Genomic DNA, 25,608 nt, shown 5'->3' with positions numbered 1-25,608 from the left:
TGTGGCTGTTTTTAAGACATGGCAGTTGTCCGCATCCGCAACAGCCACACAATGAATGCAGGCCTTAGAAAGTTGACTTGAATTGGCTTCGGTGAACAATGAGGACGGCATAGTTTACCAGCTGGCTGCTGGACGTGGATTAGAGGCACCTTAGGGGCTCAGCACTGGGACGCACTGTTTCCACAGGAGAGTAAAACATTTACAACCAGAGATAAAGCATTTACCTGCGGTATATTGTTTCTTATGAACGTTTTAAAAATATCATCATGTAGTTGTTTTTGCCAAAGAATAACCATAACACACCAAATACATGTATTTTATATTATAATTTAGTGCATCTTTAATTTCAATAATCATCCAGTACAATGTTTATGACTGAAATATCTGAAAATGATTGTTGTTTACACAACTTTTTATACATGATGGTAAAACTCATGACAGTCACTTGCATTATTTTCACATGCACATTCCGTCAAGCTCATAGTTTACAACAAATTCATAGAATATTATGCAACATACAACAGCAGCGCTTGTACATTTACACAACACACAAACACCTAAGAAAGAAGGAAAACAAAGGATAACTTCCACAAAAAAAAAAAACTCTCTTCCAGCTCAATTAAATAAGGCCACACTACAAATGATTACACTTTTGTAAACAATTTTACACACCCACAAAATCAATAACTCTCTAAATGTGTTGAGGCAGATTATAAGAGGAAATACTAAACAATAGTGTAAACCACAGGATCATTAATTTTTATCAATACCTGTGTATTGATAAAAGTAAAACGACAACATTTCAGACTATTCATAATTTTTTTCTTTTTTTACAGATTAACAAAATAATCATTTCTTTAACATCTACATTTCACTTCACTAAAATGCACTACAACAAATAATACTGTCAAGGGACTAACTTCAAAACTCGCCGAATTCCTTCACCTGTACATTTCTGCTCTTTAAGCCTATAAATAGGAAGATGTCTTGAACTCATCGGGGACGTCACTGTCCAGTTTGCAGATCACCTTGTAAATAGCCTTCTTCCACGAGGGGTCCGAATCTTTGGCGGCGGAGATGGCGCTGTAAAACTCGTGCAGGGTGATCTCAGAAACCTCCAGGAATCTGTCTGGAACCTGGAGAACAGATTTTTTTTTTTTTTAATGGAAGTCAATCAAGCCAGAACATTATTCTATCAGAAAAAAAGATGACTTGTTACACACAGAGTGAAGCCATCTATCTTCGGCTTTCTCAAAGACAATAATATATGAAATGAAGACCTGTAGCGCAATTCTTCAAACACTCAAAGTGATGAAAGGGAGCTGATCTCTTTGTTCTCTGCACACATACAATAAATGCAATGCAGCAGTCATTAACTTTCAATTATAGGCCTCTTTGATTAGCCAGTCTTGTTTTCCTGAAGTCGGAGTAACTGCTGGTGAGCTCTTTCTTCCCTGGGGTTCACTGTGAGGGAAAAGTCAACAAAGCATGATCATGGATCCATTGGGAAAAATGGGAAGAAGCTGAGGATTGTGATTATGGTTAAAAACGTAAAGATAATTGTGGTTGAAAAGGTTTAAGGTAGGGGTTAGGGTTAAATTAAATTAAATTAAATTAAAAGATCTCCTTAAAGTCATGTTTACAACTTTAAGGTAAAGTATTATTATGATTTTTCTATGATGTCAAATAAGGTTTTGAATTAATGTGGTTGGTTAGAATTAGAATCTGGGTTTGGGTTAGGTGTGGTTTAAGTCAGGGTAAGAATCTGGGAGCTGTCCATATCAGAAAACAGGATTCATAATAACACACCAGCGAGTGAATAGATGCAAGGGATGCTGGGAGAAAAAAATGCCCTGCAGCCCTGGTTTCCCATCCACTGGCTGGTCCGTACTACAGTTGTTGGCATAAGTTATTTTTCTTTCCCCTCATCTCCTGACACAAAAGCATCCCTGGGAAAGGAATGTCTTGGTCCCAAGGTAAAGACAACGGTCTCGTCCCTTTCCCACCGATCGGCCTTCTCCCTCGGAATCCGCAGCGTCTTTCTCAGCATTCCGCATCAGTAGCAATCTCAGCCTCGCTCAGGCGTGCTGGTCCTCTAATCCTGAGTTGTTTTAGTGGGATTTTGCGGCTTCCTCTTCCCACAGTTTGATAAAGCATCACTCTGGAGTTTAGATAAAGGCTGTAAAGGCTGGCCAGCCCCAGGTGCAGCACTGACACACAGGTCAGCACACAGACATACGTGACCGCAGCACATGCTGACAAGAACTCTGACATACTTTAACAGCTTAGTAACGGATGGGACGAATGCGTCAACACTATTGCTTTAAAATGAATAGTTTGGCCTTTCGGGAAATGTGCTTGTTGGCTTTCTGGCGGAGGATAAATATGAGGCTACAATCAGCAGCCAATTAGCTGAGCTTAGCATAATGACTGGATAGAGGGGGAAACATCTAGCAAGACCATAGACAGGTGAGGTGTTGGACTATGTCTTAGACCCTGCTGGTTGTCCAGCAATTGGTCAGAGCCAAGAGGTAGTCTAGTGCATAAGACTGAAAATGTACTTTAAAGTTTATATGTGGACAAGATATAATTTCAATTAGAGATCTTAGCAGTATGTGTTTTGTTGCTAGACTTTTTTTCCAGACTTTGTGCTAAGCTAAGCTAAGCTTATTGGCTGCAGACTATTGGCTGACTCTTGTCATCATAGCCATATTTGACAAAATGTTGAATATTTCCTTTAAGATTTTAGTTCTGGTCTTAAGTAATAGAGAACTGAAGATATAATCTTCTACTTTGAGAAAACCTTGTTTATCTGTTAAGAGCAAAAACCTCTTCAACAAAATCTAATGCTCAACTTTGTATTGATCAAACACTACAAAGTGGACCATGAGAGACAAATGACTGATGAGACACTTACATGGAAGTCATTGGCTTTGTTGTAGTGCATGTTCAGTGCCCGGAACAGCTCCGAGTCCCTGCTAACTGTGATGTCTTTGACCTCGCTGATGCCGTCGACGATGCACTGGCGGGCGAACTTCTCCATCTGGATGTAGTAGAACTCCCGGAAGTTGCTGAACCACTTGATCAGCTGAGAGGTGATGCAGCGGTTGAACTAGAAATGGAGAGAAAATAATACTAGTTGTCACACCGCGGACACAACTGCAGCCGTGCCCCGACAACATCTGTGCAGCCAGCGTCTCCTTCGGCGTGGCTCGACCTTCGACCTCCCTGCAAAGAAGTCCCTAAAATTGAAGAACTCATTTCGAAATATGCAATGCCAGAATTCTTTAATTATAATTAAAATATTATTCTCCATCCTATTCATTTAAAGTGAAATTACCTTCTGATGCGCTGGCTTGAGAAACCTTTTCCATAATTGACTGTAAACCTGTACCTTCAAGGCAAAATGCCACCTAATGGTCTGTCACTCCACGCAACATTAATTGCTCTGATCCTTTCCCACCAATGTGCAGGATGAAAAAACATCTGTCGGGGCTGTGTGTTTCTAAACTCAGTCTTGACATTAGTCTTGTTATTCTATCTCATCATCCAGAAAGAAGGAAAAAAATGCCTTAGGGCTGGGCAAGCATCAAAGACGCTTCTTCTCTCTGGTGTGGTGGGTGAGAGAGCGGCGGCATAAGGACAGAAGGAAGCTTCCCTCTCATTGACTCGGGCTGATAGGATGGAATCAGACACTGGGATTAGGTGCTCTTTTGTCCAGTGCTACTTCCCACCACAGGATTTTAAGCAAGGTGGAGACGTTCGCAGGGCTGCAGCATCCTCCCCCCCCTGACCCCGGGGGTCAAAGCAGATTGCGGGGCAGGGGGCCCCATGAACTGGCTTGGAGATCCAGGAGACAAGAGAGGAGAGGAGAGGTAGAGAGAAAGTGGAAAGGTATTTGGAGAATATTGAGAGAAACATGGCAGGAGAGGTGAGAGGGAGCTTGTGCTACAAATAGGGAAAAAGGAAAAGCAATGAGGGATGAATAGGATGAATGAGAAGAGATAACAACAGGATGCAGATAAGGAGACAAGAGAGAAGGCAAAAAAAAAAGAGGAGACAGAAGAGGAGGCATGACACGAGACCAAGGCCAAAACACACAGGATGTTGTGTTTAGGGCCAACTCCCCGCCGCCTGGTTGCAGCCGCACAAGTCTCTAATACCAACTCTCTGTTGACACTCAATAGCAATGCCTTTCCTACAGAGTCCTTTGTCACTCCATTTGCTGACTGGAGTGGCTTTTTTTAAAGAGAGAATGCCCCTGTATCTCCCTCTGCCCCCAGGACATACTAGCAGCTCAGTGGCTTTGTTATTTAAACCCTCTGCGTTTTTGTTTCTCTCCTCCGACACACTGCTGATTTTTCTGTCCCAAACACACACTGACAAGTAGACACCGGGGAGTGAAACGCAGGACAAACACAAGGGCTGCTTTGTTTTACATGTTAAATAAAAAGTTCATTTTTTGTAATTTATTTTTATTAAATGTAGAAAAATGTAATTACCTTGACATCAGGGAAGAAAGTTTTCAGCACGTTGGAGCTGGGGTAGCGGGTGTAGAAGAACATGAGCTTTGCCTTCTTCAGATGGCTCGGGGTGAGACCCTCCTGGATGTTCACATTTACGTTAAGGCCAAAAAAAAACACCCCAGACAATTAAATATAACACACAGCATACAGTTCTGTGCAAAGTGATAGCAGAGCAGAGTATTGTGTTGCCTCAATCTTCAGCTAAATTGAATTTCGCTAAAGAACAGCTCGGCATTAACCAGGGAGTCAATAATGACCCTAACATGTGCTTATTGGCAAAACAGAATTACGAATTAGATTAGGGATTTTTAATTAGAGCGGGGCACTTCATGCCTGCCGGTTAAGACAGCTTGTTTGAAATGTTTTGAAAAAGGGAGCTGATTTGTTGATATAATAAAGTAGATTTTCAAGACAATAAATGATGCTACATATTTTTTTTCCTACAGAAATACGCAGCAAATCATTCTGTTAAAAGTTACTTTTATATAAAAATCCAATAGGTTATGTGGTATATTTTAAATAATTTTAAATGCCATAAAAAAACATCACATTTACTATTCGATCAACACCATATATTTCCTTTATTGTAAATATTAATACATGTGATTCTTTCTCAAGTTCTCCCCCCCGTGGCAATGAAGATGCTCAGGAGCATTTCCTCTGTAGTCCATCACAACGCCTTAGGTCATAATATTTCCTTATCGGGTCACCACGCCATACATTTATTAAGGAACGCTAGCTTTGAAATAAAGAAGTTGGAATGAAAGATTGATGTGGTATTGTTCAAAGAGAGGCAGAGCTCTTTGCACAGTAAAGACAAAGCAAATCCTGAGAGGTGCCACGTTGTATTCCTCTCTAATGCCTTTACGACGAGAGGATACACAAAACTGAAATCTGTTTTTAGGTTTTACGGTAAATAAAGAAATTATTCATTTCGATCACTTTGAACAGTAAAAAGTAGAAATTATTCTGATCATATTGATTGTGGACTCCAGCGGGATTTTTTTTTACTAATTTAACTTTCTAAACAATGATCAAATTTCTTCCCCACTCTGATCAACTTTGCCATGTGAGTGATTTTCTTTATGCTCCTGCGAGGTAAATACACCGTCATCTTGCACTCTATTTTAATCATGTACATTCTGACAAAGGTATCCAACAACAAATGCTCAAGACAAGAGCTCAAGTGTTGTGGTGGGGAAGCACTTGTGTTTTCCACCGGCACTCAGATGTGACCTTTTAGATGCACCCCTATCACTCTGATGATGGAGAAATAGATCCTGCACCTTTTCAAGTCAGAAAAAAAGGACGCTTCCTGAAACAGAAACCAATGCTTTCTCTGCCTTTGAAAAATTGGCTTTTGTTCCTGGCAATTCTTATCAAAGCCTTGTATTCCTTTTTATTTGTCTTTTTCTAGACTTAAAGTCATTACTCTGCTCAGATTAAAGAAGATGCTGTAATTTTCTGTGGGGTTACCGAGATCAAAGATAAAATTCTCCTTGAAGTTTGTTACTGGAACTGGCCATGTTGCAATGAACCTCAACCAGCCATTGTTCAAATAGCAAAGCTGAAATATAGGGAGGAAATACAAGGTAAATACAGCATAGATATTATAGATATTATAAAACCTACCACTCTTTATTTTGTGATGTTTTGAATTCAGTTTTTATGCCAATTTATTGATCAATTTAAGCCAATGAGTGAAATAAAATAAAAAATAAATGTCTGATTTCAGTTTTAGCTGTTTTATAAGTAAATGCTAAATTTGAGGATTTGTGTTCTTTCAGTGTACATATCTGGGAATCTGATTAAAACCCCTCACAGAGGAGTTTTTGTTTTTTTTAATCTTAAAAACTTTTTTCTCTTTCTTCCACGGTGTGATAGAGGACTTTTTTTTAACATTTCACTGTTTTTTACCTAGGGAGTAATAATGGAACTTGTTGAAAAATATCTGGCATATTAAAGGAGCTAATGACTGTGTACAATTCGGTGGAGCTTGATTGAATTTAAGGGGACTGTTGGCCCTAGAGGTTTGTGCTCTTGTGCCTTCTAATTATAGTAAGTTTTTAACAACAATAATAAACAACCATGTTTTTTTCTTTTTTTTGCAAAGGTAAGGACACTTGCAAAACAAATGTTTTCATTCATTCAACTGAAAGGATATGTTGAGAGACATGTAGGGGTTTCGTTCAGCCATGCTCTGCAGATCACTGCACTCGATCTTGACGTGAGGGAGACACAGACTGTCGACCGTCACTGCCCCCAGGGCGGAGGGGCGAGGGTGGTGGCCCAGGTGGCTGGAGGTCACCTTGGACCTCATGGTGAGGGTTTCCCAGGGCAGGTCCACTGAGTCTGGAGAGTTCCTGTCCATTGACGGGGGCATGCAGGGCAGAGCCCCAAAGCTGGAATGGGGCCCGTACTTGAGGAGGTGCTCGAGGATCTGGCTGTCGTGCAGCGGGGTGCTGTAATTGAACTGAAATGGTGTCTGGTGCACAGGGTAGGGCCTCTTCACTGTTTGGGTTACCGAGCTCATGGGGGTCACTGGCGGCTTGCGGACCACCAGTGACAGAGCCTCTGTCTGGTCCTGTGGGCTTTGAGCTGCAGAGCTTTTGTAGTACTCCAAGGAACGGGGTTTGACGGCTGCCTCCTCAGACTGGGGCTGATCATGGGTGGAGCTGGCCTGCTGGCTCTTCCTGTCTGGGCCCACACTCATCTGCATCTCCGGAGACGAGCACATGCACGGCTGAGGGGAGAAGTCCAGCCCTGTGGAGGACGTCTTCTTGAACACCCTGTCCACACACTCGTTTACAGCCCGGGAGAGCTCCTGCTTCAGGGCGTCCTGTAGGTTCTGATTTTCTCTCTGTTGTGCCACATGACCGGTCGCTTTCATTCGGTCCTTACACTCTGCTGTCATCCTGCTGTTCTTCATCTCAAAATCATCTTCAGCTCAGCGTTTCTGTAGCGTGACTCTGCGCTCTCTGCCAGAGTGTCCTGCTCAACGGCGATTTCTGCTTCTTCTCTGACGTCATGTTCAGGATCGTCCCGGTTGTAAACTTGAAGGAACTTCTCCTGGAGTTGACGCAGGAGCCTCTGCATGCTGTGGAGCTGCTCCTTCAGCTTGTGACACTCCTCGTCCTTGGTGTTACAGTTGTCACCACTGCTGCTCCCAGGTCGTCTGTTCGCCGGTCCTCCGACACTGTGCTCCTGGTGCTGAGGCAACCTCTGTTTGCGTTTGTTCTCCCTGTAGACGTCCCTGGCCTCCCTGGTGTCTCTGACCTCTGCATCTGACCTCTCGCTGTCTCCGTGCTGCTTGCTGTTGGGAGAGCCAGCCATGACCCTGATGATGTTCTCCACTCTGGCTCTCTTGGCCTGCAGGTGGTCGGCCATGGGATGCTCACCGTCCACACTGGTTCCTGTGGAGATGTGACCAGTGGGGGAGGTGGCTTCCACCGTGCTGTCCTTAGAGGAGACGCTGCTCTGGTCTTCCTGGCCAGAGTCAGCAGCGGTGGAGCCCGAAAGGTAGAAATGGCTTTCATCCAGTGCCCTCTTGCTGTGGATTGTCTTGCGAAGGAGCTGAGAGATGATGGAGCCGTTGGAGTATGAGGCCAAAGGCTCGTCATACATGTTTCTGCGGAAGCAAGGCAACATGACGTCAGGTTTGTCGTCCTCCATGCAGCCTTCACTGGAGCTGTGCATGCTCTGGTCCGGGAGACTGAGGTTCATGCTCACTGGGGCGTCAGCAACGCACGGTGATGAGTGTGAGTTCAGGAAAAAGGAAGGAATCTGAAAACACAGACACGTTTACCACATTAAATGTTGACTAATAATAAAGAACAACACATTTTACAAAATTAGATTAAAAAAACGTAAGGCCACAAATTGTTGTTAATCATTTATGTGTCATTATCCTATACTGCTTTTTTATAAAAAAAAATACATCTTAAGTATTTTTCTGTCTATGCCTGTTGAACAATAATATTATAGTAAACAGCTGTGAGAAAAGCCTGTCGTCTCTCTTTATACTTTGGATGGAGAGAAAAGATAAAGCATATACATTTTTTAAATAATCAAATTCATCTATTAAATAGAACTTACAGGTGTAGTTATGTCATGTTATTCATAACCCATGAAATTAGTCTTTAACTTAAACTTAAATTGAATTGACCACAACAATTTACTGGTTTTACCGTTATATATGAGTGTATTTCACTTTGCAAACTCCGCAGTTCTGTTAAGAAATTAAATAAACACCCATCATTGATCTTAAACACCAAGAGAGTGCATTCATTTGCATTATGTCATGGGTTAATTCTAAGAATAAAAAAAGAACAACTGTGATGAAGAACCTGGTAAATTTCAGCAAAGCCAACGCTCTCGCACGAGAAACGGCTCTGTGTGTTCATGCTTTCATCTTCAGGAAAAACCAAGAGTAAAAGATGAATCGACTTAGTCTGCTAACTAATTCCTTCTCGATATGTTTGTTTAATAAAAAATGTTTATCCAAAAACACAAATTTAATTATTTCAATTATATATGTGCATTGTACATGTGAGACAGATGGACTTTCTAGGAGCACAACTTATCTTATATTTCTACATTTGAAGATAGTAATTTATAAAACCTATATAAGTCCAACTTAGGTTTCTAAAATAAGTGAGCATTCTATCAGCAAGACCAAGAAAAGTTTAAGATCATTTGAATCTCCTGAATTTTTGGACACGGCAGTTATTTTGGTTACCTTTACTCTTTACAGAACATACAATTCACAGATAAAATATAAGTCTAACATTTGAAACTAAGTAAAGGCACAGAGCACTTTTCTATTACAAAGAAACTCTTAAGTAATTATTTTAAAGAAATCAAATGTATTTTTGACTGATACATGAAACATTCACTAAATAGTCCTTAAAAGAAGTCATTCACCAAAAACTCACCAAGCTGTCAGTTGCGCTAGAAGCACGCGTAAAAGGTTCAAATCACCAAGTAGACATGAGGACTCACTAAAGTGAAGTGATGAGCTGGGTCTGCAGACACACACGTTGTCACACTCCCACAGGGCTGCAGTCTGACCACTCCTCACACACACACTGACACACACACACACACAGAGTGGCGGTGCTGGGATCTTACCTGTTGCGCTGGGTCGCCGTGCGGAGCTGAGAATGGCCTGTGCGCACTGAGGGGTGGACGGTCGGAGCGCATCAGAGACACACGATGAATCAAAGTGAGCCGGGGCGTGGCCATGTTTCAACACTGTGGTCATATGGACTCAGCAGGAGCCAAGTATCTGACAGAGGAAAGTATCTGTAGGATCATTCTGTCACTGTGCTTCCACAGCGCATTGGATTGGAAGAACACTGAAATAATTGTTGCAATTTTGTGATTCTATACCTTCAAATTTATTTGGTCTGGGGAAAAAATAACAACTATATAATCCAACACTAATTTGCTCCCAAATGACAACTGACTGATCAATAGGTCATAGACACACACAAGCATAAATCTCAATAGTAAACCTGACAAGAGCTTGAATTTTGAATGCAACTAAAGAAAAACTTCTAATGTCTTATTCTCTATTCACCTATTACAGCATTACCAAGGCTAATGTGTCACTCAAAGGTTTGTTTGGTCAGATGCAAAAGTTGTTCTAATATCATAATTTTGTATTTGTACTTAACAGTCAATATCTATTTTATTCCATTCCATTATCTACCAATGTATGTTTAGTAGCAACACGCATATGCTATCTAATCGAAATATATGACTATTCTATTCTATTCCATTCTTTTATTTTCTATTCTACTAGAATTAATTCTATTGTAGTTTAATTTATTCTATTCTTTTTCTATTATATTCTACTAAAATGTATTCTATTCTATGTTTTTCATCTAGCTACTTGTAGGCATTAGGCACATGTGAAATTATCCATATCTCCTCTCCTCTCCTCTCTCCAATGTTTGTATATGGAATGTAAACCGTAGGTTTCCTGTATTTTCCCTTTATTTGCAGAGCACCCAACAGATTGTAGTGAGGAGGAGCAGAGGACCAGAAGATCAGCGTGGATCAGGGGCCGACCACCCTAATTCCTCCCCCTCTGCTCCCCCCTCCGCTTGGAGCATTTGGTTTCTCCCACTCCACTTCCTCGTGTTTCTCCTGTCCATACAACCCGCAGCTTCCTCTCCGCGGACAGGCTGCTGTCACACAGCCACCATGTTGTCCCAGTCCCGGTGTCTCACCAGGAATTTCGGCCGCTCCCTCTCTGCCCTCCGCCAGGTAGGCACCGAGCAGACCGACGCGGGTTAAAGGCTGCGGGATAAACTCCTGTCCCTCTGCCGCTGTCAGAGCTAGCGTTAGCATTAGCCAGCTGGCTGCTGTAGGCCGCGGTCAGGCCGTAACATTGTGAGCCAAGGGCAGTCTGACACTTCCTCACACAAGTCCCTGCTGTGGCCCGTGTTCACGGCTACAGCAGGGCCTTTGTGTTCCACGTGTCTCACATTGTGACACTAATATTAAAGGTTCAACCAAAGCAGAGAGACCCCCCGGGAGATGTTCGTTTTACTTGACGCAAACTTATCTAGTGACATTTAGCCACCTAGCAAGAACATGCTAGCCACGCCAAGCTAAATGTATGGGAAGCTAAACTAGCTGCAGTTAGCTGTCATGCTGAGGTCATATTATGGTTTATGGGAGAAGTGACACCCAGTTTAGCTCATTTGTGTAACTTGAGTGTTAAGTTTGTCTTTCAGACTTTCTGTAGTCGTTTAGAATCGAATTCTGTAAAGTCAAAAGTCTGTAGAGCTCATTTTTTTAATTGTCAACAACCTGTAATGCAGTTTTTAAATAAGCTGCACAGACTCACATTCACAACATACACATGCATACAGATAATATATTAATGTGCATTTGCTGGTTTAGTTGCCATGTGAACCCACAAGCTACCTGTTCGATAGTTTTATTGATAATGTCAAAGGTCATCGTCTAATACTGAGAACTGACACTTCTACCTACAACACTGATTTCTTTACCTATTGATTACTCTCCTGTCACTAATGAATAATCTCCACTGTCAAATATTGTCTGTATGAGCCTTGTTATTATCTTCATGTCTTCCTTAACCAACTTATAAACATATTCTTGCAGACATAACTGATAAATCATTTCAAAGGTTAATATTTGACTGTCTCTTCACAGGGGAATAATGCGTTGGCTCGTCGAGCTTCATCAGGTATTTGTGCTGACTGTTCAAGCATGAAGTCTTTAATCCAAATCTTAGCTTTTTTAAAGTCCTGCTGCAAGAAGTTATTTATAAGCTTCTCTTGTCCTTCCCCCAACAGCTCTGTCAGCAAGCCATTCTGTCACCTTCAACAACACTGTGTAAGTACATCCAAGCATCTGGCTTTTCTCTTGAGAAAAGGACATTTACTTCCAAATTTCAAGCACATAATCACACCACGAGTATATGTTGATGAAGATGTAGTTGTTTTATTGACGGTGGTCACCACAGATAGTGTCATAACTCTGCCACCCATATACTGTCATAAATGTGTTTTCCAATTGTCATCAGTTCCTAACCAATACATTAGCTGGCTGAAAGTTTATGGGTAAACTGTAAGCTATCAACCTCAATAAAATGTATTTTTCTTAAGGGTTTGATAAAAACATCTTATCCCAAATTTTATTCTATATATTTTGTTATAGAGTATGTTTTACTCCCTATTATTGGTATCAGCCTCTAATTATCAGTATCTGTCTGTCAGCCAAAAGTTAATTAAATGATGAATCAGAAATGGTTCGTTACCTACATGCAATCCAAATGAAAAGCCAGCCTGATTTAAATGTTTTATTTCAGAAAATCGGATCCCCGATCCAGCATCTTCCAAATCCAGTACTTCAGGACATCTGTAGCCTACAGTATGTTTTACCCTGTATGACTCTTTTTTTACACCTGTGCGGATATGAGGCACAGAACCTGATGAGTGGAGGACTTAATTTCCTTTGACTTGTCTTTGCTCTCCAGGGGATGACGTTGTCACAGTCAAGACCCCTGCCTTTGCAGAATCTGTCACAGAAGGGGACGTAAGGTGGGAAAAAGGTAACTCCATAAAAAAAAAAGATACATTAGTCTTATCTGATAAAACACTGATCATAGTACAACCAGAGTCAACCGACGGTTGTAATGAGATGCAAAAACCACTTTTTTGTCCCCTGCAGCTGTTGGAGACTCAGTCTCAGAGGATGAGGTGGTGTGTGAAATTGAGACAGATAAGGTACATTTTATTAAATCTTATTCAAAGGGTTGCCATCGGTCCTTCAAAAATATTTAAAAGTTTGTGGATCTCAATCAAGGCATTGAAAGTTTTTGAAAACAGACATCTAGTCCTCTCCAGAAATTAGTTTTTCTCATACACTGAAGACGCTTAGGTTTAAAACCAAAGATGAATGAGATAAGAGTTAAAAATGTCAACTTTTATTTTCTGGTATTAATATTGTGTTTGTTGCAGTTGTTTGTCTTTAAAGATGCCTTATTCGTATTGAGAATAGCAACCTTCAAGTGTTTAACCAGGTTTTATTATCGGAATTATATTGTACATAACTTGTTTATCCTAGTTTGGCTTTGATAATGGTAATGAAATTATGGTATCATATGTGAGTATAAGTGGCATCATGAATAAGTTCCAAGGTTGTATTTATCAAGTTATCTCTTATTCCTATTTTCACAACCCAAATCATTTATGATCACATGGTAGGAACGATGTCTTTATATCAATATGAAGTTAGACAATGATGTCATTGTTTTGCATTTACTTTTGAAACCAATAATATAAGATGCTAAAGCTACATCTTATTTACAATAAACAATCATTATTTAATTACAGCTTGATGATTATTTTTACATTGTTGGAAATTGTGCACAAATTGTGCATTATTATCATTGGCATTATTTCAAGATAAACAATATAGCATCAGTTACACATTGTTATTGATTGCTTTTTGTAGGGCCATTGACTTTGTGGTAATTGTGCCTGGAAAGTCTTTGAAAAGTTCTTGGGTTTAATGCTTAAGAAGCTGTGGGAAATCTGTGTACAGATTCCATGTTATTATGGAGTATGTTGCACAACAAGAATGAGATAACAAGGGCTTGTTGCCTTTTCCCTGATATTGAATTTTCAACTTAAACATAAAATCCTGGTAATATGGTTTTAGATTTTTTTTAAATTTGAATTCATACCTTAATTTGTTACAAACATGAGAAATTTACATATGACCTGTACATTTTCACTTCTCTTATTTAAACTGGTTGTTTTGCCTGTCATCAGACCTCAGTGCAGGTTCCCGCTCCTGTTGCTGGAGTGATTGAGGAGCTTCTGATTCCTGATGGAGAGAAAGTCGAGGCGGGAACTCCTCTTTTCAAGCTTAGAAAAGGAGGTCTGTATAATCCAGGAGTTGTACTGAAATGTTTGATATTAACATGGTATAGTCTAGTTAATGAGATAATTAATTAATTTATTGACATTTTAATGTTGTAACCATTCACCGCTCTGTCCTAAGCTGTTGCTCCTAAGGCTGCAGAAGCTCCGAAAGCAGAGGCTCCGGCCGCTGTGGCCCCTCCACCACCTTCTGCTGCTGCGCCTCCTCCTCCTCCCTCGTCTGTGGGCCCCATTCCCACAACTATGCCCCCTGTGCCACCTGTGCCAGCACATGCTATGGACATCAAACCAGGTTAGTTTTCATCAGACAGACTGTCTGTGTCATGTGAGAAGTGTTTTGCTTGACATCTGTGCTCCCGACCTCAAGCTTAAATGGTTAATCATTGTTGGGCTTTTCTGTAAACACTGGCCTTAACCAGTTTCACTAAACTGACAACTAGAGGTACTGACTGCTTCTTCATTTATTTTTTGGAAGTTTCAGCCATCAAGCCCACAGCTGCTCATGCAGCACCAGTGGCCCAAGCAGAGGGCGGAGCTAAAGGAGCCAGGACAGAGAGCAGGGTAAAGTGCAAAAATCACTATTGTGGCGGGGTCCTGATTGCTTTTATATTTATTTATTGGTCCATTAAAGTAAGAGTAACTGTTTACTGAGACTGGTATTTGTATTAATTCAATTTTTTTTATGATTAAGGTCAAGATGAACCGCATGAGACTAAGAATTGCCCAGAGACTGAAGGAAGCCCAAAACACCTGTGCTATGTTGACAACGTTTAATGAGGTCGACATGCGGTAGGAAACTCTAAATTGGTCAACCTACATTATTGAGCCCTCAGACACACATCTAATCTGCTCTATTACCCAAAGACATGTTTGATAGTTTGTGTTCCCATGCAGTAACAGCATAGTATACATACAGTACACATAGTGTTGATATATCTCTGTCAAGCTCAAGGCTCAAACAACACTTGCACAAATTGTTATAGATTGGAATCTGTCCAATCGGAAAAGCTTTTTGAAACCCGATACCCTTTTAAACACTGGAATGTAAATATTTGGTCGTAATGCCATCTAAAACGAAGATAAGAATTGTTAAAACAGGTTTTATTAATTTACAAGGAAATGTTATTGTCTGCACTTGCCCCCTGTGCTGAAGAGGACACTTTGAGGATTTCTTTTCCCCGCAAATGTGTGGTGTCCGCTTTCAGCTATTCAGGGTTTTCTATGTATCCTAATTGGATTGACATTGACGCTCTGGAGGAAGACTTCCCAGGCTAGGGCTCATCTGGAGCCGAAGGAGCTAGTCAGAGCAGGAGGCCGGAGCATCTGCGGGGGCCCACAGAGACCTGCGCTCTGAGTGGAAGAGCTGCCTCAACCGATATGGGCTTTTATGACAGCCCAATAAGATTTACAGGCCCTAGAAAGTGAAGATTTTTATCGCTTCTTCTCTCCTTTCTCGGAGAGTCTGTGTCTTGGGAGTGGCTAATTATGTTAGTGGAGAAATCCTAGAGCTTCAACAGGGTTAGAGACAGGAAAACAAACAATTAAAAAGAGAGATACAAGAGAAAAATGGGCAACGGTGAAACGATTAGCTGTCCAATTTCAGTAGCTTTAATTCACCGTGATCTATCAAAAAGCAAACATACATGGTAGCTTACAGGATTTTGTCAGATTTGTGATGTCTATCTTTCATAACGTGGTTACAATTTTACAGTTTTGGTATCTAATTGTTTTTGTTTTAAAATTTGTGTTCACTTTATTAGTGAGGGTCATGGGTTGTGCATTTAAAAACAACAAACTAGTAAACAACTTTATAATGGTCACTATATTAAAAAGCATTGATGTTACTCCTGAACAAGTTCTCTTCACTTCCATGTAGCGCACACTATCGGCTTGTAGGATGATAGTGAATCAGAGCCACAGCTATGAAAGACAACTCAACTTAAGCAAATAATAAAATAAATTAGCTATTGTTGAATTTAAAACTAGAATGGCACTCTGTAGAGTACATTCCTCCAACAGTCCCCTTATCAAACTACATTTTAATTCACTAGATATGGATTTTTATTCGGATAAATTTTTATTTTAGTCTCCTAAACATCCCTGATTTAATTAGGATCCATATATTCTAATATAGTAAACAGTTTAAAAAAAGTGGCTAACTCAAAAGAAGGACAAATTCTGAATCTGCCCTCTGAGATTGGGTTATTTCCTGATCCATACACCAATTTTAGTGGTAATCTGTCCAAACGACTCAACCTAGAACATACATAAAATACCCCATGATTTAGAACCACCATATGTTTTCTCTTAATTTCTTGGGAATGCACCAAATCCACTATCTTATAGGCTTCAACCTTTGCCTGTTGCTTTTTCTACTAAGTTGCAAATTGATCTGAATATTTTTCTGTTTCCTTGCAGCAACATCTCAGAGATGAGGACCTCTTACAAAGATGCCTTCCTGAAAAAGCACAACATCAAGTTGGGCTTCATGTCGGCATTTGTGAAGGCTGCTGCCTACGCTCTGGCAGATCAGCCTGCTGTCAATGCTGGTATGGCTTTCTTTGTGGTATCTGTTCGGCTGTCGTCTTTGCATGTTGGTCACTGCAAGTGTGTGTGGTGAATAGTTTTAAGTTTCGGTATCGTTCACTGCCAAACCTCAAAACTCATCACTAACTTATTTACTGCTCTTATACCAGCCTGACCTATTTAGTGGGACCACAATGAAGCAGGAGGGGTCTCTCTAAATAGGTCAGGCTGGTGTAAGGTCAGTAAATAGGTTAGTTAGTTATTCTCTGGCGTTTGAAAATCTAAAATCTGTTTTAGATTTGGTTTCATGTTCCTTGTTCCTGGCACATAAGAGAAATTATATTTGAGAAAAGGTAATTAATCTTTGTGATAAATGAAGTGATAACGAACTATTTTAATCTGTATTCTTCCAGTTTACAATATTTCTGATCTTTGTGTGTGTGCAGTAATTGATGACACAACCAAAGAGATTGTGTACAGGGACTACGTCGACATCAGTGTGGCTGTGTCCACGCCAAAGGTAAGTCGGGTGGATAATGTTGTAACACTGAGTGGAAGTACTTGACAACCCACTCGGCTCTAATGTAAAGGAGGAAAAACTTAATCATGTGACTTCTCTCTCAGGGTCTGGTGGTCCCTGTGATCCGGAACGTGGGGGGAATGAATTTTGCAGACATTGAGAAAACCATAAATTTGTTGGGAGAAAAGGTAATATATCCTATTATTTAATATTCTGTAAATTCTCTTTTACATTTTCCTCAACATGTGACTAGCGCTAATTGTGATCGTGTGATTGTTTCTTGTAGGCTCGTAAGAATGAGCTGGCTGTTGAGGACATGGATGGAGGAACCTTCACCATCAGTAACGGTGGCGTGTTTGGGTCCATGTTCGGGACGCCCATTATCAACCCACCACAGTCCGCTATTTTAGGCATGCATGGCATCTTTGACAGGCCTGTGGCAGTCAATGGCAAGGTATGTTTCCTCAATGCTAAACATTTAAATACACAATGGTGTTCAAAAAAGGCCACAATGTTCTTAGAAGTAGAATAGTCGCACACAGATTCAGGTGAAAACTGATGGAAATGAAGTAGCAGTGATTCAGTAGATACATTTTATCTGAATATGACATAAGAAGTGTTTGGAGCCAATGGACCAAAATTTAGTTCCAGCCAAAGAGGCGGTCTGGATCAAACTGAGGTTGAGGGATAATTGAGTCTTTTGGACCAACTGCAGAAATATTAGACTTCTTTAAACAACAGGACGGGAAACAGAAGCAGAAGTCTCACTGGTCTTCTGAAACTGAGATTTCCTGGGTCAGAGGAGGCTCCTGAAGGTGTTGGTGCTAGCAGTAACACCATCATGACATCACAGTGGTGACGAAATGAACCAGCTCATTGATTTTCTCCATTCAAATGGAAAAACTGCTGCTACGTTAGAAGTGAGAATCAGGTTTTTCTTTTGTTTTTTTCAAGGAAAGTGTTCCTGCTTGTGGTGGCTGCAAATCAGGGATGTAATTAAGCAGCAAGCTGGACATATTGAAGAGGGGTCTTATCTTTATTTTCATGAAAATTTGCATTGAGAGAATGAACAATAGATTAGACCTGCAGCTTTATTTTCATTATCGATTAATCATCAATTTACAAATAGTTGCCCATTATTTTCTTATTTTGAATAATTCACTTATCATTCAGCTGTACAATAGATGTATATCAAATCAAGCCTGTTGTTTATCGTCTTTGTGAAGCTAATAGAGATGTCCAGCTGTAGTATAAGGAATTTGTCTCTGTGATGTGTCCCTTGTGCAGGTGGAGATCCGTCCCATGATGTACGTCGCCCTGACGTACGATCATCGTCTGATTGACGGAAGAGAGGCCGTCACTTTCCTGCGCAAGATCAAGTCGGTGGTGGAGGACCCCAGGGTGCTGCTCCTTGACATGTGAACCCCTGTGACCTCCAGGCCCAACCAAACAAACCACCCTACAACAGTGGCTGTTCTCACCTGATGAACATTACCATAAACTGCAGATGATGTATTGTTGTGTTGGTTAAATATAGAAGAGAGAAACAGTTGGGTTGTGCAATGGACATTTTGTAAGACTGGCAGTGATTATAATGTTGGTGCTGCTGAGGATAATGTCAGGGTCGGGTTTCTGTGGTGCTGGTGTCTAGATCAAAAAGAAAAGGATGTTCGATTACACATGTGAGCTATATGTCATTTTCTACATTCAACTAAATGAAATGTCACCTTATTGTGAGATGAATGGCAAATATAGTTCAAACTGCATAGTGTCATTTCATAATTTTGGTTGAGAGAACAATGAGCACATATTTGGGCTTTAAACAAAGAAACACTTGCTGAAAATGTCAGAAGTGACAAAATCCTCCTGAGAATTGACGCCATCTGTTTTGCAAACACGAGGAAAGATGTTTTAATGCTGTGTAAGAAAGACTATTTAAGAAAAAATTAAGTTTTAAACAATAAAAACTGCATTACTCACCTGTAGGTATTGTCTTGGACTTCTTCTGTGCTCTCATTGAGTTTGGGTAAATACATTTATAAGAATATACCCAGGGCATAAATTGTTAGTTTATCCATTTTAAATGTACAAAAAAATTGTTGGAAACAGCCTAACTGCACCAACTTTTCCTAATGCAAAATTCATTATTAAGAGATAATTACCAGTTCTTCCAGCTGATTCATTTTATAATATTTCTTTTGAGGTTTATCTCTTAACTCTTCATCTGTTCAGGATCATACATGACTTGTTTTTAACCAATGACTTGAGTTTTTAACAACAAACATAGATATACAATGTATTTTACCATATCCTTGTTTTTCTACAATATTTTGATGGCTGACAGTCCAATAATCCTCAGATTTAAGTTTTCATGCCAATGAATCTGAAATACACATGAAATCTCATATTAACTCAAGATCAAAGTTTAGTGTAATACATTTATTTGTGTCATGTTCTGTCAGGGACATAAGTGACCAGTTTGAATAATGTTTCTGTTTTTATTATGGTTTCTCTTCGGGAGGCTCACGACACAAAGAGAACCAGGGTCTGGTGCTGCATCCGTGGCCTCTCGAGGATACTTGGACTCAGGGGAGTGTTCATCGCAGAGTTCAGACAAAAGGGATCACAGTTGCAGTGGCTGCACCTGCTAGCAGCTCAGAGCTTTCCATGAGACACCACTGAAGAAGGGATGGCACTTAATGTCACTCACACCTCCACCTCCAGAACCCAGACGATAGCCGGCATCGAACTGAAGCAGCTGTAGGAGAGAGCAGACGAGATATTGTTGGAGTGCGTTTTGTTTTAAATTCATTTAATTGAACATGAAAGCCTCGTGGGCGAGTGAGGCCTCGGATCTGACCTCGGTGAGCAGAGATGCAGCTGCAGCGCTCAGGTGGTCGGGGATCAGCAGCTGGGTGTGAGAATGGATTCCTGCCGGGTGGAGCTGCCACAGTGGCTGCAGGCACAGTGAACAGAGGAGCCATGATTGTAGAAATAATGTACAAGACAGAACATACTCGTAGTGTTTATAGTTATTCTAATGCCATATATTTTGGTAAATTTACATCATTTCAACTCAGGCACTTTTTTCCATGATTGCCGCATTTTTGTGTGTGTTTTCTTTTAACTTTTCATATGTGCACATGGGTCCTGAGGGATGCGCTTTCCTTCCACGGTCTTTTTTACAGTTATGGCTGAAATTAGATACATATACTTTACACTTGCTCTCTGCTCACCATTCCTGTCAGAAGTTCAAACAACAAGGCCCCAAGACTCCACCAGTCACAAGCCTCCGTTACCCTGGACACTCCACCGATCTCTGCCGACAAACAAAAACACTTGTCAGGATGTACTCACGCACCTTTCTTTAAATCAATTTTATGTTTTTCTACTGTGGCTCTTTATTTCCATGCAATGTGCAGCACTTGTGCTCATAAACAAAGTGCACAAACTATATCTTGCCAGTAGGGGGCACATTACACCAGGGAAGAACTGCGCTGTAGTTTTACCTGGAGCACAGTACATCTGTTCCATGGCTGTGGAGCTAATCTCGGTCTGAACCTCACTCCACTGGCCGAAAAACGTCAAACACACCTTTCCTGGGAAAAATATTGCAAAAATATAAAGAGTGATTTATTTGTTTTTTTCCCCCTTCATAAAGTCTTGCGTTACAGGTACTTGACAAACTCACCGTTGCTGGTGAGCAGAACATTTCTAGGGTTGAGGTCCCGACACAGGACGCCCTGCTGATGCAGACTCTCCAGGGCCAACAGGATCTGTGCCCCCCACACCCGCACCTCCGTCTCGGGAAGCCCCCAGCAGGTCTGCATCTGGCCTGTGCGCCGCGAGGACTTGACAGGGAAGCGAGGCAGGTGGCACCAGCCGTCCACCTCGATGATCTGGTCCTCCCCCGGCTCCTCCGATTCCCCTGATTTGAAGAAGGCATCCTTATAGTCCTCCTCCCTCTGGGCTCCAGAGGAGAACCAGCCCATAAATGATCCATCCTTTGCAGGTGCCACCTTCTCTCTGGGACTCAATTCGTATGCTTCCTCTACTCCCTCTCTTACCTCACTGGGACATGCTTCCCCTCTGTGTTTCCCCCCTGAGAGGGTCCAAGGGGCCCTTGACTGCGTCCCCTGTTTCCCTGACGTGCATTGGTAGAGCGAGGCAGAACCAGGCCGGGAGTTTTCTGAGGTAATGTTTGTGTCTGTGTGGTCAGAAAACACTGCTCTGTCCGTGCTCCTGATGACCACCATACCGTTTCTCTCATCTGTGGTGGGGCTGCTGCTGTCCTGATTCGAGTCTGTTACTATGTCTGCGGAGCTAGCACTTACAACTGAACCCTGGTTGGAGCCATTGGTATCCCATGATGCCCTGCCTCGAACCTGGGTTTGGCAATGGAGAGGGAGATGCAAAATGGCAGGAGAAGAACTCAATCCGTTGTATTCGCGATTTCCTGCTTTTATAAATGAGGTCTTGTTTGTCTGAGGTGCGGTTTGTCCCGGTGTGCTCCGTACGACACCGTCGCTCACTGCATAGGGGTTGACTTTCTCACATATGTGTGCGGGGTCCGCCGCTTTCCAAGCCACCTCGAACTCCGAACTGCACTCTGTCAGGCCCATCGCGGCCTTCTGTTGGTGGAGCTCTGACATGACATCCAGAGCTTGGCTGACGCGGGAGCAAGAGAGAGGAAGAGCGGGCGTTTCCTGAGTTTCGCCACAGTGCAAACACAAACTAGGGGCAGGTGGATGGATGGAAGTGTTGACCTGCGTCCTCGGAGAGCCGGGCTGCAGAGTCAATCGATCCAGCTTGCTGTAAAACGATGCTGCCGAGCGCGTGTTCTGCAGACAACCCGTCTCCTCGATGTAGGAGTGAGTACCGCAGCTCTCCACCCGCTGCTGGGTCTCGTCCCACGACGTGGGGAAGTCTGTGTCTGGGCTCTCATCAGTTAATTTCTCCAGAATCCCCCCCGTGCCACCTTTGGTGTTGTGCTGGTAGTCTGTGCTGATGGTGGGAGAGGTGTAGCTGGTCTTCAGCTTGATGCTGGGCTGGCCAGATGTGAAGCAGTGTGGGTGTTCCTTGGCTTTCTCATTCCTCAGTTTGTGCAGTTTGGAGAAGATCCTCCCACCTAGGACGATGGAGGGCAGTTAAACAAAACAGCAATGCATTTCAGTTGTACCTCTGCAAAGGAGGTTATCTTCTACTTTGTTATTTAGGAGGATTACACGAAAAACTACAAAAACGTTTTCCATTGACATTCAATTTTGTAAAGGGGTGAGGTAAGACCAGAGGATAAGCCTATTCAATTTTGGTGAAGTTCCAAATCAGAGTGGGCAGATCCAACCATAACATTTCTTTGTTTAACGTTGTAAGATAATGCGTTTGTTGACATTTTAACAGATTTCCAAGGGAAAAATTTATGAATTAGGATAAAAAAAATATTCAGGCCTACTTAGGAAACGGATATGTATAAGTGTGTGCAATTTGGTGCTGACTGAATTTAAGCGAACTATTGGACTTTGGTGGAGATATGCACTGAGTGCAATTGCAATTGCTAATACTACTCCGTGATTAAATGCCTTATGAAATAAAAGACCTCATAGGCCTCCCAATACTGACTCACCTTTGACATGCTCCAGATGCAGGTACACAGCGTCCTCACTGACGTAATACCTCAGCAACTTAACCATGTATGGCACCCCCTGAGGAATGATGGTGGACTGATCCCTGCTCTCCCAGCTCGACTTGACCAGACTCTGCAAGAACACACGCATGTAATGACTCAAAAATTATGTATATTGCTTTATACTAAATGTTGGGGGGGGGGGGGGGGGGTACATGACAGCTTGGATTGCCTCCTTTAGAGATTAGGATCTTTCTGTTGCAGTGTCTCCCTGGAGACTGAAATTTGAGCTGCAGCTGCTCTGGCTAAAAGCATGAGAGCTCTCAGGCAGATCAATGCTGGGTAATACTCAGGGAGACAGGATGGAGGAAGCTCCCATCAGCTGGCCTGCCACAAAATTAGGAAAAAGACTGATTTGAGGCCAGATGGCGAACCCCCACTGTGAGAGGATAGATGTAGAAGGACTTGTGTTTGATTTACATGTGAAGTAATTCAGTGAAATCCCCACTCATTTAGGCTGGACTTCATTGTTTTCTCTTGTTTAGTGTCCATGGAGGAAAACTCACCTTTACAACAAATGTCTCCTTGTTGACCATACTTTGGACGATCAGGACCTACAGGACAAAAAAATTATCTTTTTGTTACAATTGGAAAGCAGCTGAATCTCTACTGTACATTTGAAAAAGTGTCACATAATAAGGTAATACAACTGTCTCACCTTATCGCTCACTCCGACCACCTTACACATCTCCAGATCCTCCACGGGCGAACTCAAGTGTCTGATTGGACGGAATCTTAGACTGCTGTAACCCTGGTGATGATAGTCATATAGAGTACTAGTGGTAGTGCACATTGCAACCAATAATTGTGTTGTGTTTCACAATATTTGAGAAATATCAGCATGAACTAGAACGCAACGCAGTACCTCCACCAAGGCCCACGAGTCCGCTTATGAAAGCAGATTTAACTGTTGAAATGTTTTTCTTTGGATCTGCACCAAATTTGCACACACTAAAGATCCTTGAATAATTTCTGAAAAAATTGTTGTTGAAAAACGCACCATCTAGCAACAAAGTAGAAAAAACTTCCTCGATCTGCCCCCTGATCCAGAGCCAAAATGTAGCGGGTTCTACCCTGACCTGAAACACATCCTTCCAACAAGTTTCATGATCGAAGTTTTTCTATGACCGTGCTAACTATCAGACAGACAGAAAGACAATGAAAACTTGAAGCTCACAGTGATTCTCTTACCCCTAAATGAGAGCTTCCCTTCCCAAGGTTGTCCTGCAGATGTGTAATGAAGATTTCCTCAGCTCGCTTCAGATACTGGGTTGTCTTCCTCTTCACAGCTTCCCGCCGCTCTTTGTTCGGGTCCACTGTTCGACAGTTAAACTCAATCAGACACCAGCAGAATGCAGTAGCTCTCGGAAAAGAATAGTTTGATGAGACAAGACTCTGTCCTGAATCCTTTGGTCCAGGATAAGAGGCAGTAACACGCAGCTACTATTGACACTGAGGGGAAGAGAGTGTTTAACCTTTGGTTTGTCACTTCCTGTTTTTATTCTTGCCCATGATTCCATCATGTGCCCTGTGCAGACACGCCTCTTTTAAATTCCTCATTCCCTGCCACACTCTGGCATATAAAAAAAAATATATATCCACTTACACTGAACTCCATTCAGCAGTAAGTCCACCCCGTTCTTGTAGTAACTGAACGCTGCCTCGTAGTCCTCATTAACCTCGCTGTCCAACGCCATGCGGATCTGTTTGGCCGCCTCCAGCAGGTAGTCTCTCTTTGCCATGGCTGCCTTGTTTTTGGACCCGTCAAGGTCCAGCTGGGCCTGGATGAATACATTTGTTGGGCTTAATTCAGACTTTGTTGACAGTTGAGTTATAATCATGCTGTTTGTTATTAAAATAGAAATAAAAGGTGAATGTTGCTGCTACTGCTTGAAGCTCGTAGATGCATATTTTGATTCTCACCTGTGCTCCCTGGCCTTATCAACACGAGCACACATCTCTACAGACTCTGGTCCCTGGGCTCAGCGCGGCCCCAGCGACTCCACGGCTCAGGTCCTTGCAGCAGATCATGATCGTCTGAGGCAGTGGAAACAAAGAGTTAACCTCCAGACCAGCACAGGAAGTGAATGCAAGCGTGTGCCTACTATTTCTGATGAATGGAAAGGAGCAGGGGTGCAAAAGTCCAAGATGACAGAGGGATGACTCAGAACACTGTCACCCTTGTTTTCTTTCTCTGCATGTCTGAGGTTAATGACATATTAATGTGTTCCCCTCAGGACGATTAAAACCTAAAGATCACACCTTACTACTATTAAACCATACATTTGTGTATATAGACCGTAGATACATACATACACATGTGGTTGTCCACCCACACACTTTGACAAATCACACTAAATGGACTATTTCCGAAAGGCAAATATATTCTTTACTAACAAGCATGTTTAGAATAATTATTTGTCACATGAAACAAATACAATACAGGTCAGACTGTGTATGTAAAATACAATGTTCCTTTCCCCAAATATCGCACACAAACACATACACACCCAATTCTGGTCACAGTCATGGAGGCAACATCCTCTAAGGAGTGTTATGAAACACAGAAAGCCATCTTCAGCCTTCTCCATTATCTTCTCATCATGCATTTTCAAAACCTCTGGATGAGCAACCCCCCCCCCTGTTGATTAAAATGCACAAATAGCACACAAAAACAGGCGTACACACACAGAAACACACACACACACACACACAGTGTACCTGATGTGAGGCATGCATGCCCTGGATCCTCCGCCCCGGCAGCAGCAGCAGCAGCATCAGCTACCGAAGCCCATGTCTCCATCAGCATCAACACACTCATCCCCCGAACAGGAGAGGAGGAGAGAGAACCAGGCGAGGCCGCCGATTGGCTCAGCATGATGTCACTTCAGGGTACCATTTCGCACAAGGCGCTCACGACCCCTC

The 25,608-nt window shown here is 42.0% G+C and overlaps 3 protein-coding genes across 3 annotated transcripts; 1 reads left to right on the top strand and 2 right to left on the bottom strand.

The window, feature by feature from the left end:
- Positions 1 to 313: 313 nt before the first annotated feature.
- prox2 (prospero homeobox 2) lies at positions 314 to 9,725 on the bottom strand. Its single transcript, XM_053434725.1, is given in 6 exon segments — positions 314 to 1,136; positions 2,918 to 3,112; positions 4,503 to 4,610; positions 6,691 to 7,511; positions 7,514 to 8,309; positions 9,657 to 9,725. Coding segments are annotated over 5 exon segments (2,028 nt in total). The 5' UTR covers positions 8,250 to 8,309; positions 9,657 to 9,725; the 3' UTR covers positions 314 to 968.
- Positions 9,726 to 10,640: 915 nt separating this feature from the next.
- On the top strand, positions 10,641 to 18,985 carry dlst (dihydrolipoamide S-succinyltransferase). The gene is made up of 15 exons (XM_053434612.1): positions 10,641 to 10,799; positions 11,718 to 11,751; positions 11,861 to 11,900; positions 12,376 to 12,437; positions 12,544 to 12,618; positions 12,738 to 12,793; positions 13,844 to 13,952; positions 14,076 to 14,246; positions 14,430 to 14,515; positions 14,646 to 14,743; positions 16,373 to 16,503; positions 16,927 to 17,000; positions 17,105 to 17,188; positions 17,287 to 17,454; positions 18,288 to 18,985. Exons 1-15 carry the CDS (start codon positions 10,737 to 10,739, stop codon positions 18,420 to 18,422), a joined length of 1,386 nt encoding a protein of 461 aa, XP_053290587.1. The 5' UTR covers positions 10,641 to 10,736; the 3' UTR covers positions 18,423 to 18,985.
- Positions 18,986 to 19,436: 451 nt separating this feature from the next.
- rps6kl1 (ribosomal protein S6 kinase-like 1) lies at positions 19,437 to 25,461 on the bottom strand. The gene is made up of 12 exons (XM_053434896.1): positions 25,405 to 25,461; positions 24,652 to 24,720; positions 24,318 to 24,464; positions 23,875 to 24,123; positions 23,342 to 23,434; positions 23,190 to 23,237; positions 22,624 to 22,756; positions 20,692 to 22,128; positions 20,510 to 20,599; positions 20,237 to 20,319; positions 19,861 to 19,956; positions 19,437 to 19,758 (listed from the first exon to the last, which is right to left on the bottom strand). The coding sequence occupies exons 1-12, from the start codon at positions 25,459 to 25,461 to the stop codon at positions 19,648 to 19,650; spliced, it is 2,613 nt and encodes an 870-aa protein (XP_053290871.1). The 3' UTR covers positions 19,437 to 19,647.
- Between the last annotated feature and the right edge of the window lie 147 nt (positions 25,462 to 25,608).

This window comes from Pleuronectes platessa, chromosome 11 (assembly GCF_947347685.1).
Source record: "Pleuronectes platessa chromosome 11, fPlePla1.1, whole genome shotgun sequence".
Taxonomy (NCBI): domain Eukaryota; kingdom Metazoa; phylum Chordata; class Actinopteri; order Pleuronectiformes; family Pleuronectidae; genus Pleuronectes; species Pleuronectes platessa.
Note: the sequence above shows the minus strand (reverse complement) of the source record. Positions and strands in the feature narration are given on the sequence as shown.

Excerpts from the sequence above, each read along its gene's own strand:
- dlst (XM_053434612.1), top strand. The coding sequence starts at position 10,737 with ATGTTGTCCCAGTCCCGGTGTCTCACCAGGAATTTCGGCCGCTCCCTC. Across the intron at positions 14,247-14,429 it reads TGCTATGGACATCAAACCAG|TTTCAGCCATCAAGCCCACA; the intron begins GTTAGTTTTCAT and ends ATTTTTTGGAAG. Across the intron at positions 17,455-18,287 it reads CTGTGGCAGTCAATGGCAAG|GTGGAGATCCGTCCCATGAT; the intron begins GTATGTTTCCTC and ends TCCCTTGTGCAG.
- rps6kl1 (XM_053434896.1), bottom strand. The coding sequence starts at position 25,461 with ATGCTGCTGCTGCTGCTGCCGGGGCGGAGGATCCAGGGCATGCATGCC. Across the intron at positions 24,465-24,651 it reads CGCTGAGCCCAGGGACCAGA|GCCCAGCTGGACCTTGACGG; the intron begins GTCTGTAGAGAT and ends GTATTCATCCAG. Across the intron at positions 20,320-20,509 it reads ACAGATGTACTGTGCTCCAG|AGATCGGTGGAGTGTCCAGG; the intron begins GTAAAACTACAG and ends GTTTGTCGGCAG.